We start from the raw sequence: 16375 nt of genomic DNA on the forward strand, positions 1-16375 counted from the left end.
CTCTCACTTCCGCACTTCTCGTACTTATAGTACGCACCGTACGTAGTACGCGTAGTGTGCGTACTTCAAGCGTGCAGACCCTGAATTGGGACACAGCCTAAGTACGCACGCAGGAGCTTTCTGATTGGTTCTCACCTCCGTCGCTCTATTGATGATGTCCTTCCTGTTCACCCTAAGAACACGTGTAGGGTGTACATTTTCGAGCTGAGGGGAATAACGGCAACAAAACATCGCCGTTCAGACACCTTCGTATTTTTTTTTCTGTGGAAGGCTTTACCGAGTAAGAGGGCAACATGGTGAAGACACGGTACAAGGGGAAAAGCTCAATAAACCCCTCAACATCCAGCAGCAACCCCGGTGAGCTAACTCTCCCATTAGCCAAACTGCTTGTTTACAGCTAATGCTAATTGTTGCTAGTCATTGTCAGAGAAAGTCATATTTGCGTTATTTTAGATAATAATAGCGTTGCGTATCAAAATAAGACTTCACAGCGGTGTGATGAATCTAAAACTTAACTTACACTGTTGCGTACTGTAGGAAGATATAGCCTTTTAAGTTTTGTCGTGTCAAACACCTGTTTTATGAAAGTTAAACATATTTACGGTAAAATCTGAGCTGCAATCTTGGGGTGGAAAATGATGCTCCTTTAAAAATGAACGTGTACGGTGTGTCTGGTTAGTAGTCATAACTAGCAATGCAGTATATCTTGATAGGAATTATAAAGTTACGTGTTTGTATAAGCTGTTAACAGCACTATACCGGCACCTTACACTGAAACCCAGTCATTTGTTCAGCACATTTAAAACTGTTTAAGGTAATAAAACATGAATGTTGTTGCACGGTCCTTAAAAAAAAAATCAGAGGCCTTAGTTGATTATAAATATGGTATTTCCCTTGCAATAAATTGACTAACAAGTAAGTGCATTGTAATAACATGTGGGTTTCGTTAATGAGCCGTTAAAGTAAACATAAATTTATTCGACAGATCGAGCCAAAGGTGCTGGTGGAAACAACATGAGGGACCGAGCCACTATCAAGCGCCTGAATATGTACAGACAAAAACAAAGATGGTAAGCAAATATTTTTCTTTTCTTTTTTCTTTTCTTTTTTATTGATATAGTTTACTGTTACAATGTAACGTAAGTGATGTGTCAAGAATGAAAGAGATCTTTTGTCCACAGTGATAGCCGTGGAAAAGTCGTCAAACCTTTACAGTACCAGTCCACAGTAGCTCCGGGAACTGTTGCCAGAGTTGAACCTAACATCAAATGGTTTGGTGAGAAATGTCTTTACTGTTGTGTATGTTATAGTGTATACTGTAAATTAATTAAATTGGAGGTAATACCATTTGCTCATATGTTGCTCTTGTTTGAAATATTGTCAGTTGAATTTGTAAAAATAAAATGTTCACTACAATAATACCATATCATTTTTATTCTCATTATATGACTAACCCATATTTCTATACTCTGTATTTAAGCAAATACCCGTGTGATCAAGCAGTCATCCCTCCAGAAATTCCAGGAGGAGATGGAGGCAGTAAAGAAGGATCCATATCGTGTGGTGATGAGACAAAGCAAATTGCCTATGTCCCTTTTGCACGATAGAGTCAAAGCCCATGTGAGTATAAAGGCTTTAAAGCTTATTCTTGTAAGATTTTTATTATATATGTATGTATTGTTATGAACAGTCACCACCAACACACTGAAATTAAAATGAAGCAGTTGAGATGTGTTTGAAGTGCAGAGGTGACATCTTAATTCAAGGAGTTTAACAAAAAATATTGAATTTGTTGTTTAGGAATTACATGTATTTTTATCCATAGTCTTCCATTTTCAGAGGCTCAGAAAAAAAAAAAAAACTGGATGTGAAACGCTGTCAGGTATAGACCTAACTGTATAATTAAAATGCAAACCTTGGGATCTAAACATGATAACAAAATAATAGCAAAACAACAAATTGTGCCAACAAGGGTAAAAAACAAAAACAAGAGATTTAAAAGAGGACACACAGTTTGCTTGCCTGAGATGTCTAACCATGGCATTACTGGGCGTAGGGACCCAGACAACAAAGGCCAACTACTGCAGTAAGAAAACACAAGTAAGCCTTCCAGGATCTCTAACAGCAGCACATGGGGAGTTAGGTGGTTCCAGCTGTGGTGTGGAGGCGAGTCTTTATCGGCTACCTCAGAATTTTAATAAAGGTCAGCAAGGATGGATGTAATATATCACTTTTCCAAGTATGTGTTAATAGCCTGGCAAAATAAAGTGCATTGCATTGATAACAGTATAATGGCAGCATTTATTAAGCTTGCTTTCTCAGAGTTTTACAGGCAACTTCTTAATTGCCTCTTGGGGGTGAATAAAGTCTTCTGATTCTGATTCTGAAACTGCAGATGCCAGGGAGTGTACTTCATCTGACACTGCTTTCTATCTCCGTGTGGATGGAGTGTACCTGAAAGTCGGCACAGAGCCTGTGACAAAATTAATGTTTAAAGAACAAGGCCGCAGAAGAAAGGAATAACTTAATATTAGATAGCTGTCTTTGCAAGTAAGGCTGTTTGGTCAGCTGAGAATGTAAGGAGTCTAAAAATAACTTAGACATTGCATTATTTCAAACATTAATAAGCAACGCACCCTCAATAAAAGAGAAACTAATAATGTGGTTCGTGCTGAGGCTAAAAGGATAATTTTCCATGGATTTGAAGTAAATCAGCTGCAGGTATCCTATTTTTATTTCAGCGAAGCAGGCAGACATCAAAGGTAAAGGGCTACATGTGGGGGGGGGGAATCAACCGAAACTGCTCTAGCAAACACACTTCTTCACGTTACTTTATAAGATGTTGTGGTCTGGTGTATCTTCTGATACAGTAGCTGACTGGGGCAGTCGTAGTGATGCATAGTGAAAACGGGATTTAACCCCCCCCAAAAAAAATAAATAAATAAATAAAAATAAAATCAAAGATTATGTTATTAATAAATAAAGTATGTGATTTAAAGTGTTCTGTAAGCTTAAATATAAATAGCTCTTTGCACATGGGTCTAAACTTGCTTACGACAGTGGGATTAAGAGAGTGATTCTTTTAAAGGGGTTAACAAGTGGCATGTTTAAAATTTGAGTAGGAAATAACCAGTAAGTGGAATGCGTTTAATAATGACTAAAGTAAGTAATGCAGATAAAGATCCTAGCTATTTTCGTCTGTGTGAGTAAACTCTTTCTTGAGGCTTCATGAGGTGAGACGAATAAGAGGACTCACTTTAATCCTCATACAATTTTTCCTCTGCCCTACTGTGAACCTGAATGTACTGGCTTACGCTAGGCATGAGAGAGCTGCCTTCATCCAGACTTGGATTTTTTTTCCCTTCAACATAACCAACACAGTTCTAAATAAAATCCAGTTCTTGTTCTTGTGCCATGTGCTATAGTCCCTCATGAAGTTGAGGCATTTCTTAGAGTGTGAAAGAGTTCAAAATAATCTCTTAATTCATCACCGGGTTACCAGAAGATGACCTTTTATTATTTTTATTAATATTACAATTATGTAACTAAATGGCACAGAAGTGCTAGTAAAGTATGAAAGTGCTCTGTAATCTTAATGTATGATCACTGAATGACCAGTGGAATGATATTGCTCCAAAAGGCAGACAAATTAAGCAAGAGCCAGTGGTTCAGTCAGAAAAATGTGTTTTCAAACAACCAGAGTGCTTTGTAGGACCTCTTGGCAGATAGTTGAGGTGACCTGAGGCTGTAAACAGTGTTGTTTCTGACTAACCTGCTCCTCCACCCCTCGTGGCAGTTTTGCAATAGAGGTATGGCGTGTGTTTTAAGATCGCTGGAACACTTAATCAGCACTGGCATAGTCTTTGCTGTTTCACTGGCTTTGTCGCATATTTGGGTGTTCTGTTTAATATATTCATTTATTGTGTGTTTCTGACTGAAACTGTTGGAGAGCTGTTTGTGACTGTATCACAAACTGTGTTTTAACATTGGAAAAAAAAGAGCTTTATGTTTCCTCTCTGCTTAAATACAGCATGATAATGTTAAATTTAAATGGATTTTGCAGTCCAGCTTCAACATCTGGATCCTTTAAGTGTGTTGTTCATGCTGGAAAGAACAAAGTCCAAACTTAATAAAACCACAGTCATAATTCTATCTGATTTTGTAAATAAATGATATAAGGTCCTGCTGTAAGTATATTGCTGGCAGAGCTATTCACTGTTAATATAAAAACTTTTTTTTTTTTTATCACAAAATGTTCTATCTTTCTATAATTGCAGAACTCTAAGGTTCACATTCTAGACACGGAGGGTTTTGAGAACACTTTTGGACCTAAGGCTCAAAGGAAGAGGCCCAGTCTTGTTGTGGGCGATGTCAAGGACCTTGTAGAGCAAGCTGAGGCCTCAGCCCTAAGTTATAATGCAGAAAATGACAAAGACCTGGTTACCGAGGACACAGGGGTCCGGTAAGAATTTTCTTTTTGTTTCTTCTTTCTTTGTTTTTTTTTTGTTTTTAAATGCATTTTTTTCACATTTAAAGTGTCGTTAAATCCCTGCTACTTTTTTATTCACTAAAGGGCGGAAGCACGTGAGGAGATTTTCAAAAAGGGTCAGTCCAAGAGAATCTGGGGAGAACTTTACAAGGTATCGTCTCCACCTTGTGTAGTATGTTAGTGCAGTAAAGTGTTGTGTGGTCATTCTCGAGTCCTCTTTTATTTTTACAGGTGATTGACTCATCTGATGTCATCATCCAAGTGCTGGATGCCCGAGATCCTATGGGAACACGGTCTAAGAGCATTGAAACGTATCTAAAGAAAGAGAAATCCTGGAAACATCTGATCTTTGTTCTAAACAAGTGTGACCTTGTGCCCACCTGGGTCACGGTAAGATATTTACAGCACACCCCCCCGGTTTCCTGTATGACTGGTTGTAGTTGCCTTTTCTTAGTATTAAACTTGGTCTCTGCTCATTGTTAAACCAGAAACGTTGGGTGGCTGTTCTGTCTCAAGAATATCCCACTTTGGCTTTCCACGCCAGCCTCACAAACTCATTTGGTAAGGGCTCTCTCATCCAGCTGCTCAGGCAGTTTGGCAAGGTAAGCAAATGCTTTTTGTTCGAAATGCAAAAACTTTCACAAATAAAATATTTGAGTTGTTTTATTATATAGAGTTTTAAAAAAATACATTTATCATCATGTTGTTGTGCAAGACAATAGATTTGTCAAGTGGTAATAATTTGTAACAACTTAATGTGTATATAGCTGTGAACACAATATCTGATGCTTAATTAGGTTAGCTGGGACACTGTAGGCATTTAATGAGCAGTATTTAATGTGTTAATGTTAGAATCACAAACATTGGAATAAACATATCTGTTTGATGACAAGCTACATTGGTTTGTCAATTGTGCATTATTATTGTTTTGCATCATATTTCCTTTCGATTTTTAAACACTTTACTAAACTGTAAAATATGCTTTTAGGTCTTTAAGTAGTTTACATTGACACAATATATTAATTTAACTGCAGTAAACCACCACAGTGGAGTTTCAATCAAGCTGTAACTGAAGATTGACAGGCTGTCTGCTGTAAATCAAGGGGTTTACCAAAAGTATTGCATTAACTTTTTATAAATCACATCCATATACAGTCCCCCATTTTCAGAGGCTCAAATGTAATTGGCTAATTGACTGAAAGGTAGTTTCATGGTTAGGTGAGTCCCGTTCCTTTGTTATTCCATGACAAATTAAACAGATAACTTATTCGGATCATTTACAACAAGGTACAAACCACTGGTTACAAACATTAAAAGGGCAGGTTAGACCATATCAGAGGACATGTGAAAGAGTCTCCGCAGTTCTGGAAAACAAATCACTGAAAACCGAGATGAACTTTTATCAGAGTAATGGATAGAGAAAAGTATAGAGAAGGAGAGAAACAGCTCATGAGCTGATTAATCCCACATTATATTTCAAACATAGTAGAAGCAATGTCATAACATAGACATGTATGGCTGCCAGTGGACATGGACCACTTGTGTTTACTGATGATGTGACTGCTGATATAAGTAGCAAAATGAATTTGTACTTCACTGCACAAATGGATAATGATCCAAAACATACTGCAAAAGAAACCCAAGAGATTCTCAAGGCAAATCAATGGAATATTCTTCACTGGCCAAGACAGTCACCTGATCTCAACCCAACATGAACATGCTTTTGAGTTACAGAAGACAAAACTGAAGCTGTTTTTCAAAAGAGGGCAGCAGCTGAAGACAGCTGCAGTAAAGGCCTGGTACACCATGTGAAAGAAGGACATGCAGCATCTGGTGATGTCCATTAGTTCTAGACTTCAGGCTGTCTTTCTGAGGTTACTTTTCAGCTTCTGAAAATGGGGAACTGTGTATAAAAATGGCAGTAATTCCTGAACATTTAACTCGGTGCATTTTTGTTAAACCACTTGAATTAAAGCTGAAATGAAGCACATTTTTTTTATCCACTGTGGTGGTCTACAGAGGCTAAACTACAAAGAATGCTTCATTGTCCCAAAACTGTGCTGTGTTCCACACAGTTACAACCATAACATTAGATTATGTATTGCCCTGACTGCCCTGGCAGCATACTTGAGAAAAGCTTGAAAGAGACAACAGAGGAATTACATCCCTTCAAAGAGGACAGACAAAGACTTCCTGACTTTATTTTTCCCTCACACAGCTCCACACAGACAAAAAACAAATAAGTGTGGGTTTCATTGGATATCCAAATGTTGGAAAAAGCTCGATCATCAACACTCTGAGGTCAAAGAAGGTTTGCAATGTTGCACCCCTCGCTGGAGAAACGAAGGTAAAATCAATATATCGTATTAACTATACAGTAGTTAGGTTCACATGATTATATTTTGGGTTTAGTCAAAGTCCCGTTGCTGCTTAATGTTGATGGCTTCAGTAACAGAAGCAGTCTACCCTCTGTTTTTAAAAATATAACTGAAAAACTAAGTGGAGAGTAAAAGAGTAAAAACAACCATTTTTTATCCTTCATTTCCTCTCTCTTCATCTGTTTATCCTTTTTGGAAACAAATGAAGGGTTGAAACCTTGGCGTACAAAGACCGGTCAAGGGGAAAGTCAGGGGAAAATGGCTTTACCTTTAGAGCCAAAATTGTAAGCTTGGACTATAACTGAGCAGTTTTTCTGCACACCTATCCAGTGACTCTCATAGGCCTGTGGCCAGCAGTGCTTTATTTCCCACCTTGTGTTTTATTCTCAGCACATACTCAGCAATTACGAAAGCCAAACAAGGTTATGATCCGTAGCACTTTCATAGATCACGTACATTTTGCTTTCCCACTTATAATTCTTTCAGCAGTTTTTCCTTGTTTTAAGATTTTATATCAAATGATACCAACAAGGTGAAATGTGTTTCTCATCGTTTGTGAAACAGAATTTCATGGACCACACATACAGCGTTAATCTTTCTCTCTCTTTTGTTTAAGGTGTGGCAGTACATCACTTTGATGAGGCGCATCTTCCTCATTGACTGCCCTGGTGTTGTCTACCCCTCAGAAGACAGTGAATCTGATATTGTTTTGAAAGGAGTAGTAAGTCTGTTTTTTAAAGTTTATTCCAATTGATTTTTTTTTTAATTAATTAATTTGATTGAGCTTTTTTAATGTCTGCCACTGCAGTATAATAAGAAGGGTGAATTTATTTGGACTTCCCATAAAACTAGGAAAAACAATAACATCTGAAAATCTAAGCACAGATCCGAGAAATGGTGTCCTGGTAACTTAGTATAATCAACCGAACTGTTAATGTTGTATTTTTAACAGTCTCGAGGATTCGGGGAATAACGAACTGAGACTTTAAAGTGGTTTGGCCTTCATAATGCTAATACCCAACTGTTTTTAAAAATGTCTTTATCTGCTCTATTTCTGATCCTCGGGATCCTTGTGGGGCATCCGAGGTTCAGCATTTCACCCTTAAAGTCAGCGTAACTGAAAGGTTGCACGTTCACGTCTTAAAGTACTCATCTTTTTCTTTCCCCTTTTTGCAAAGGTTCAAGTGGAAAAGATCAAGAACCCAGAGGAGCACATCGGTGCAGTACTGGAGCGGGCCAAACCAGAATACATTCAGAAGACCTACCGCATCCCTACTTGGAACTGTGCTGATGACTTTCTTGAGAAACTGGCGTTTCGCACAGGGAAACTTTTGAAGGTTCATTTTCTTATTTAGAGGCTATACTTGAAAACTGCTTTGTATATTTTTCCCAAACATTTGCTTTATAAGTTCTGATGATATAAAAAATATATAATTTTATAGCTACAATGGAGCATTTTAACTCATTGTATGTGTAAGAGGTAATGGTTAAGGTTTATTTTTCAGCTTGGGTATTTATTGTGCTGTTTTTCTAGAAACAAGTGTTTTAATGCCTCTGTGTAGTTTTGTGGGGGAGTTAATGACTGCTGACTTTGCTGCAAAAGCAGGTTTTACAAACATTTTTCCCCTTAAAGTTGTGTTCCTACCAACTTCATTGTTGCACATTTCTCCCATGTATTTGAATTTAGGACTCTCCTTGAGCCTTATTTCTCTCTAAAAATGCTGTACTGTCTTGACATTTTCTCTGAAATATGGCGTAGGCAGAAATCTAGAGAAGGCAGGACTGAAACAAAAACAGCCCTCCCCCACTGAAGAGCTTGGGTCTTATGTATGTGCTGTGTATGCATTTAAAAAAGTTACATTCACTTCATTCTCCACATAGGACACGATGAGCTCTTATTTACCAGATGGAAACTCTCTGCTTAACTGATTGTACCGCCAGACTTTCTTTCTGCTTGGACTCTCTCCTTTCACTGCCAAATGTTTAAGTCTGAAAATAGAGTCCAGAAGAGCTGCAGGGCTACAGCTGCCTCTGAAACACTAGATATATATATATTTTTTTTTTAAATGTATTTATTTATTGCTGCCTACTTCAGCTTTAAATCACTAAGTCTTAAGATGTCTTAGCAATCTCTTCTTGTTTTTGTACAGGGCGGTGAGCCAGATCTCGCCACAGTCTCTAAAATGGTATTGAATGACTGGCAGAGAGGACGTATCCCCTTCTTTGTGAAACCCCCTGGACCTGAAGGAGATCAAGAGGTAAGATTACACTGAATTTCTCTCTAGGGCTTTTTAAGCGCACCAAACTGTGCCCTCGGTGTAAACCTGTTTTTATTGCTGTGTTTTCGCTAGGATGAGAAGCCACTGCCAGTTGCAGGACCGTCGGAGGTAGTAGAGCATGTACAGAAGGAACAACCAGACAATCCGGACGCCATCTCAGAGGAACGTGAGGAAGAACAGCAGAGACAGAAGGAACAGGTCCAGAAGATTCTGGCTAATGTCAGACAAAACTTTGGCAAAATCAGTGTGGCTCCAGAGTTCAGCGAGGAAGACTTAGTTCCCATGGACATGCCTGATCTGGACATGTCAGATTTTTCTGGCTCTGATGGTGAGGAAGATGAGGGCACAGAGGAAAACGAAGGCAAAGAGGAAGATGCGACAAGCGTTGAACCAGCTGATGAAGTGACTGACATCTCTGAGCCCACAACCTCTCAGACTGAAAAGACAAACGGCAGCAAGAGTTCACGGAAGGTCATACGTGAGCTGGATGTGAAAATCGCCAAGTACAAGCAGTTTCTGGACCGAGCCAAATCCAATCGCTTCTCTGCAATCCGGTCAGTCTGCTCAAGCCCAAACCTCACTCGCATATTTTCTTTGTCTTGTGTACTGCCACCATTGTGTTTCGTCCAGTAACGTAATGTGAAGTTGTCAGACATAGAGATGCCACGCATTTTAGGTGGTCCGTGCTAACCAGCCTTGAAGCTGCTGATGACTAGCAGTGATCATTTTGATGCCATAACGTTTGTGTCTTTTGTGTTCTTTAATGCTTGTGTTGAATTTCAGCACACACTGAAGAACAAAGTCAAGTAACCGCTGTATAGTTAATCTGAGCCTAATTTAATTACTGTTCATTTCAGCTGACCCCAACAGGGATAAACTGTTTGCCTTGTTTTGTAATGATTTACTTTTTTCCATTTCTTTGGACAGGATACCTAAGGCGCTTTCTGACAAAGTGTTCACAGACATCAAGACTAAACAGTCAGCAGCGACTAAGCAAGCACAGAAGAAAGGTAGTCAGTCAGCTTGTTTGTTATGACTTTGTATGGTTCTGGATGTAAAAATAATTTGGGAAAGGCTTTATCAGATGTGGTTAAGGTCCAATAAACCTTCTGCAGTTCCAACAGAATAATCAATTACTGATATTTATCAACTTGATATTTTGCACAAACTTTAGATTTGAATGGGTACGTCAGGCAGTGACATCAGATCTGTTCATCTTTCTTTGAATTCAGCTCCAAACCAGAGGGGTAAAAAGAGGAAAGCTGAGGAGGGTGAGGACCTGGCCCAGCCGAACAGACTCACGTCTAAACAGGTATGCGGTGTTTGTTCTCTCTGATGTCAAACAGGCCAGATTTCTCTGGTGAATGTTCTTCTTACTGATGTAACATTGGAAATGAAAAGCTCTGGTCTTTTTTTAGAAGAAGATTTCACTTTTTTTCCTCTTCTGTTTCTCTTTTCTTTCTCTACAGAGAAGAGCAATGGATCGTGCTCAGAGGACGAAGAAAGTTGGCGTACGTTATTATGAAACTCACAATGTGAAGAACAAGAACAAGAACAAAAAAATCCCAGCATCAGGCACAGAAGGTCAAAATACCAAGAAATCGAAGCACTAGACTGGAGTTGAATAAAATAAAACACACATGTAAGAAATATGTATCTAAATTAGCCTGAAGCTATTTTTATTGGGATAAAAAAAAGGTTGGCAGAAGGTGGAACACTAAGGTGGTCTTAATCAACTTGATGCCTTATCTTCATGACTGTTGTAACTTTGTCCCCTCAGTGCAGAACTGTATTTGAATGACATTTCATTCATCATATACAAGTGTACTGCTCTCTTGACGTTCAAGAGCAATGTGCAGTAGTTGTTTGAAGTGTACTTGTTATGCCAGGACAATAAAACATTTGTAAATTACACTAAGTTTTTACTTTAATGTATCATTAAGCAATAAGATGAATTACAAGTGAACACAATCTTGTACAGAGAAATGCCAGCTAAGTGTTTGTTTGTTTGTTTTTTTACTTCTTTGGTGCAATTATCTCTTCCAGTTGAGCCTGAAAAGAAAAAAGGGGTGGTTAAGAAATCTTTAGACAACACAATCTACAAGAATTATTCTCTAATATGTAATTGAAAAAGTCACCTTAAGCTGTTGGTTGGTTCTCTTTAGGAACTGGATCTCGTCATCGTGCCTCTTTTCCTCTAGCTGTCGCTTTTCAGCTTCTATCTTCTCAACTGTTTCACATTTAGCCTTCTCTTCATTCAGCGCCTTCTTCAGTTCTTGTTTCTCGTTCTCTAGCTCCAAAATCTGCCCGTATAACAACGCATACGTGTGAGTTTGTTATTGATGCAGGGTCAATCCTGTAAAAAGCACTGCAGCCACTCACTGTCATTGTACAGTAACTGTAAAATAGAGAAATTGTGCTCTCTGCTGGACTCCTAGCTAAATGACAGCTGAACTACATGAGTGGCGAAGTAAGTTTCCCAGCATCTATAAATTGCTTAGTATTAAAAATATATATATTGTGACCCTGTATTTGTAACTCATAAGGAACCTGATATCCTTACTCTGTTTTTCATATCAGCTTCGCCCTTCTTAGCCTGCAGTGCCTTTCTCATGCCGTAAGCTATGCTGCTTTCATACACGGTCTGGTAGGCAGCAATGGTCATCTGAATCTCATCTCTGACCAGCCACAATAGCATACCCCTCTCAGCGCAGTTGATGGTTACCTGTCTGAGTAATTCATCTCAAAAGAAAAAGAATGACAAAAAAACTTATGTGATTTATTGTATTTATGTGTATTGATTCTACCTTCTATAATCAGCAACATCTCAGCTTCTTCCTTACCAAAACACTGGGAATAGAGCTCCCTGCGGACAGGGCAGATTCCTGTTTCTTTGGCCTGTCTTTGCTGCAGTTTTGTGTTTAGGAGTTCTTCTAGGTGCAACACATCTGCTCTCGTACAAGGTGTACTGGATACTTTCTGCACCCACAGTTGGTTTCCCTCCATCCACTCCCTGTAAGAGGAAAATTTGTAAAGTTCTGAACTTGCTGAAGAACACGCTATGGATAGAAAAAACTCTACCTGGGTGGGAGGATTGAATTGAGGAGCTCCTCATTTTCCTGCTTAGTAGCCTCAGTAGATGCTGATTTTGGTTTAGGAGGTGGTGGAACAGGTGTAGAGTCAATGGGCTGCTGAGGGCTTACTTTCAAAGGGCGTCCCTGTAGTGACAGATGTTTCATAAACTATCAGACAAACATATTATTACCCTGATTTGATTTTTTAAATGACTGATACATTTTCGTAAATCTATTATAAAATACACCTTACAGAACCACCTTGTAACTGTGTATGCATGCAAATATATTAGTGGATGTAAGTATAATTGCATTAAGCTTTAATCAGACTCTCGGGATCTTGGATAGCATAACTTTTACATTAATCTCAAATCTATCCCTGAGACTTGTGCCATAAACACGGCTGGCTCGATAAACTCACCTTTGGTGATTTTCTGTCTGTGCTTTTGTTGACCAGAACTGGATTGTCGTATTTCAGCAGCGTGTCAGCTGGAGGAATCATTGTCGTTTACAATAGAGGAATAGAATAAACTTATACAGTAAAACCTGAAACTTCTTGGTCTAGCGTTTAGTTACATAAAGTTCACGCTCATTGTTTCGGTTGTCTTGGCAACAATGTCCGTTACGTTTTAATGTGTGCGAGCGGAATCAGCGCTTAGCTCCAGGAGTACAGGCTAGTGACACTTTTTTTTTTCAAAAATTCTTTTGAGATAAATGCATTTTTATCAGTATTTTAAAAAATCTATTTAAAAGAGCCAAGTGGGATGTTTGTTTGTTTTTTACTTTTACCACCTTGTGTATCTTTTACTTTTACTATGCCTTTTTTGTTTGTTTTGTGTTTACTGGCTGCATCAAGTAAAAGTAATGTGTGTTAAACGAATATGTAAATAATGAAAGAATGTACCAGCTTTTTCAATACACTAAATATTTAGGCTGTACAGGAAATAAACTGGCCGGCATCTCATGTCGGAACCAACGTGAGACATGGACACTGGCGGAGCTTAATTCTCGGTGAACCTCGGGAAGCGGAAGTGCGTGATCTCGGCGTAACGGGCGAAGTTTGTTACATGCCGAGGCTTTTGTTTTTTTTGCACATACAGTGGTGTGGTTGAAAATGTATGCTTTTTAGGTTATACAACGGTCGATTTGAGAGAATTATTTTAAGCATGGCCAAAGAGAAGCGACACAGGAGAAGAGAAAGTCCGGAGCGTGAAGCCGAAGTAAAGATAAAGCAGGAGAAACTGAGCCCTGCTAGGCCACAGAGATCACGCCGCTCCAGGTCGAGATCCCCCGGCAACTCCAGTCCACAGAGAGGAGGAACGAGTCGGTGTGTGCACTAAAGTTATCATACCACCTTAATTTTGCCACATGTGTCATATTGATCAACTTGACAACCGTGACAGAGTCAGTTTTTTTGAGTATATCGCTGTAGTACTTACTTGGGCTAGCTACAGCCACTAGTTGCATCTCAACGGTGGGAAATGTCGTGTGAACGGTCGCTTAATACTCTCTTGTGTTCTTCATTTAGGTCACCTGCAAGGACGAGGGACCGTTCACCAGGTAGAAGGGGAACCTCTCCCGCCAGAAGAAGCAGCAGATCTCCGAGAAAAAGGAGAAGCCGTAGTCCTCACCACGGGGATGTCAGAGTAAAGCGGGTGATTAGTTTCAAATTATTGGGAAACATTTTGCAATTCAGCAGCACCACTGGAGTGTAAAGTGATCTAGGTGGTATAAAGTACTCATCTGGAATTTACCACACAGAAGCTTGTGTAACCCAAGTGCTAGTCAGATAGTACTAACAGTCTGAGGCAGTCTGTTTTCTGTGTAGAGACCCAACATTGGTCTACAGTTGTCCCATTTTTAATGTTTTTCAGAGGCATCTGGCAGTAATGACAATATATGTCAAACAAACTAGAGCCCACTATTCCATACTGAAGGGTAATGCAGTACAACATAATTAACTACTCAAAAATGTAACTGTGTAAGTATTCTGTAAATATATGTCACAGGAACGGGATGAGCATAGAGCTAGCGGCGACGAGAGAAGAAGAAGAAATGAGCAACCAGAGGACAGACGGAGTAGGTGGGAATCTGATAGGCCACGGGAGAGAGAGCGCGGTGGGGAGAGGCATAGGGAGCGAAATGCTCTTGCCTCTCAACAAGCTGAACGACAGCAGCAAGATGAGAGACGCAGGGAAAATCGCCAGCGACGTGAAGAAAACCAAGAGCGAGACTTGGGGAGGTCAGAAGAAGAGGGTGATGAGGCAAGCGCTGCTCCTGCTGTGAAAGAGAAGCCAAACTTTGAACTTTCAGGGGCACTCACAGAGGACACAAACACATTTCGGGGAGTGGTGATCAAGTACAACGAGCCGCCTGAGGCTCGGATTCCGAAGCGCCGATGGCGACTGTACCCTTTCAAGAATGATGAGGCTCTTCCAGTCATGTACATTCACAGACAGAGTGCCTATTTGTTGGGGCGACAGAGAAGAATTGCTGATATCCCGATTGATCACCCATCCTGCTCCAAGCAACATGCAGTATTCCAGTACAGGTAGGAAGAACAGTCATCAGCACATTTTTATTTATTTTTTTACTCTAGTTTTCTTTTTGTTTGAAAAACATGCTCGATCTGTGGTGATTACTATTTACTATTGTTGTTGTCCAATATGTTGAATGACTCTTTAGTCGTGATCCCCATTTGCAAATAGATCATGTCCACCATTCTGTCTTCATTTCTGCAGACTGGTGGAGTTTACGCGGGCAGATGGCACCACGGGCCGGAGGGTAAAGCCTTACATTATTGACCTTGGCTCTGGCAATGGCACTTATCTGAACAACCAGCGTATCGAGCCCCAGCGGTACTATGAACTCAAAGAAAAAGATGTCATAAAATTTGGCTTCAGCAGCCGTGAATACGTGCTGCTTCACGAGTTCTCAGACACAACCGAGGTAGACGCCAAGCAGGAAGAGGAAGACGAGGGCCTTGATGAGTAAATTGTTCCAAAGTACTTGATTGCCGAAGTTCATTCAGGTTAGATAATATCATCATCAAAAACAACAACAGAAAAAGAACTGTTTCTGCAGGGAATGGAGCAATAAGTTTGAACTGGTAAATGCAGGAACTGATTTAAATAATGGAACAGGATTTGTTGGTGTATATTGTGTAATTACTGATCTCTTGCTTGAACCTGCCACAGCTGTCTCAAAGAAGACTTTTTCTCAGGTTGTATAATGTCTATGTGATAAGTGACGGATCTTACATCTCACATTGCTCGCATTACATTAAGATGTGCTCAGTGACAGATAAAGATATCTCACCAATCTATAGTTATATATTCTATATTTTTTTTGCACCACAGCACTTAGTGCAAAGCATAGCTAATTGTCTATGTCCATGCTATATGTGTCAGTGTACATTACATTATTGGAATGTGAACTCTAGATTCATGTTTAAAAAGCATTTTTATTGTCAGAGTAAACATTGCAGTATAAGATGTAAGGATATTTCCTTTTCCTTTTTTTGTCTTTGCTTGTAGTGCAGGAAAAATTATTAACGCTGTTGTGTTCCCTCGCACTACTGGAATCTGTATGCACCATTCTTATTTTTGCCCATTCATAGAAGTTCATAGTAAATTTTCATTTTTGTACTGTAAATAAAATTTTGAAGAGTTTTATTGGAGCAAACTGGTGTCCGTTTGTTTCATAAAATGTCCCGTTTTAAGGAGGACAATAGGCACCATAATTATTTAACAAGTGGGTAATACAATTTGTTTATGATGATTTTAGCCTTTTAATTACAGTACTCTCTAATAGTCATCATCATTTATTTATATAGCACTTTTAAAACACACCTGGTAGACCAAAGTGTTGTACAATATAAATATAGTAATAGCAAAAACCAGAAATAGCAATAAAATTAATTTAAAAAAAATGTCAGTCACCCACAGACTGCAGGGAATGAAAATAGGCTTTTAATCTGGACTTAAAAACTGGCACTGATGTAGCTTCTCTAATATGGAGAGGAAGGCTATTCCAAAGCATTGGAGCCGCAACAGAGAACGCTCGGTCTCCTCTAAGCTTTAGCTGTGACTTTGGGACTGAAAGCAACAGTTGCTCAGCTGACCGAAGCAAACGAATAGGGACACGAGGCCTCAA

The 16375-nt window shown here is 39.3% G+C and overlaps 3 protein-coding genes across 4 annotated transcripts; 2 read left to right on the forward strand and 1 right to left on the reverse strand.

Moving 5' to 3' along the window:
* Positions 1–71: 71 nt before the first annotated feature.
* Positions 72–11058, forward strand: gnl2 (G protein nucleolar 2). The gene is made up of 16 exons (XM_005736094.2): positions 72–357; positions 986–1070; positions 1182–1276; positions 1481–1620; positions 4278–4462; positions 4574–4640; positions 4721–4879; positions 4978–5091; positions 6708–6836; positions 7484–7588; positions 8046–8204; positions 9018–9125; positions 9219–9700; positions 10074–10156; positions 10379–10458; positions 10616–11058. Exons 1-16 carry the CDS (start codon positions 294–296, stop codon positions 10757–10759), a joined length of 2199 nt encoding a protein of 732 aa, XP_005736151.1. The 5' UTR covers positions 72–293; the 3' UTR covers positions 10760–11058.
* On the reverse strand, positions 11052–12841 carry dnali1 (dynein, axonemal, light intermediate chain 1). The gene is made up of 6 exons (XM_005736093.2): positions 12642–12841; positions 12228–12364; positions 11990–12159; positions 11710–11888; positions 11285–11449; positions 11052–11198 (listed from the first exon to the last, which is right to left on the reverse strand). Exons 1-6 carry the CDS (start codon positions 12720–12722, stop codon positions 11163–11165), a joined length of 768 nt encoding a protein of 255 aa, XP_005736150.1. The 5' UTR covers positions 12723–12841; the 3' UTR covers positions 11052–11162.
* A 5-nt stretch (positions 12842–12846) lies between these two features.
* On the forward strand, positions 12847–15896 carry snip1 (Smad nuclear interacting protein). 2 transcript variants are annotated; one of them, XM_005736092.1, is made up of 5 exons: positions 12847–12893; positions 13350–13547; positions 13749–13875; positions 14230–14771; positions 14962–15896. In XM_005736092.1, the coding sequence occupies exons 2-5, from the start codon at positions 13387–13389 to the stop codon at positions 15212–15214; spliced, it is 1083 nt and encodes a 360-aa protein (XP_005736149.1). In that variant the 5' UTR covers positions 12847–12893; positions 13350–13386; the 3' UTR covers positions 15215–15896. The 2 variants fall into 2 exon arrangements, with proteins under 2 accessions (XP_005736149.1, XP_013767071.1); XM_013911617.1 differs by lacking the exon at positions 12847–12893 and having other exon boundaries at positions 13053–13547.
* The last annotated feature ends 479 nt before the right edge of the window (positions 15897–16375 follow it).

Source organism: Pundamilia nyererei, unplaced genomic scaffold (genome assembly GCF_000239375.1).
Source record: "Pundamilia nyererei isolate P.nyererei 1_Seehausen unplaced genomic scaffold, PunNye1.0 scaffold00067, whole genome shotgun sequence".
NCBI lineage: Eukaryota > Metazoa > Chordata > Actinopteri > Cichliformes > Cichlidae > Pundamilia > Pundamilia nyererei.

Excerpts from the sequence above, each read along its gene's own strand:
- dnali1 (XM_005736093.2), bottom strand. The coding sequence starts at position 12,722 with ATGATTCCTCCAGCTGACACGCTGCTGAAATACGACAATCCAGTTCTG. Across the intron at positions 12,160-12,227 it reads AATTCAATCCTCCCACCCAG|GGAGTGGATGGAGGGAAACC; the intron begins GTAGAGTTTTTT and ends TTCCTCTTACAG. Across the intron at positions 11,889-11,989 it reads GCTCTATTCCCAGTGTTTTG|ATGAATTACTCAGACAGGTA; the intron begins GTAAGGAAGAAG and ends TTTTCTTTTGAG.
- gnl2 (XM_005736094.2), top strand. The coding sequence starts at position 294 with ATGGTGAAGACACGGTACAAGGGGAAAAGCTCAATAAACCCCTCAACA. Across the intron at positions 4,641-4,720 it reads TCTGGGGAGAACTTTACAAG|GTGATTGACTCATCTGATGT; the intron begins GTATCGTCTCCA and ends TTATTTTTACAG. Across the intron at positions 5,092-6,707 it reads TGCTCAGGCAGTTTGGCAAG|CTCCACACAGACAAAAAACA; the intron begins GTAAGCAAATGC and ends TCCCTCACACAG.
- snip1 (XM_013911617.1), top strand. The coding sequence starts at position 13,339 with ATGCTTTTTAGGTTATACAACGGTCGATTTGAGAGAATTATTTTAAGC. Across the intron at positions 13,548-13,748 it reads CAGAGAGGAGGAACGAGTCG|GTCACCTGCAAGGACGAGGG; the intron begins GTGTGTGCACTA and ends TTCTTCATTTAG. Across the intron at positions 14,772-14,961 it reads CATGCAGTATTCCAGTACAG|ACTGGTGGAGTTTACGCGGG; the intron begins GTAGGAAGAACA and ends TCATTTCTGCAG.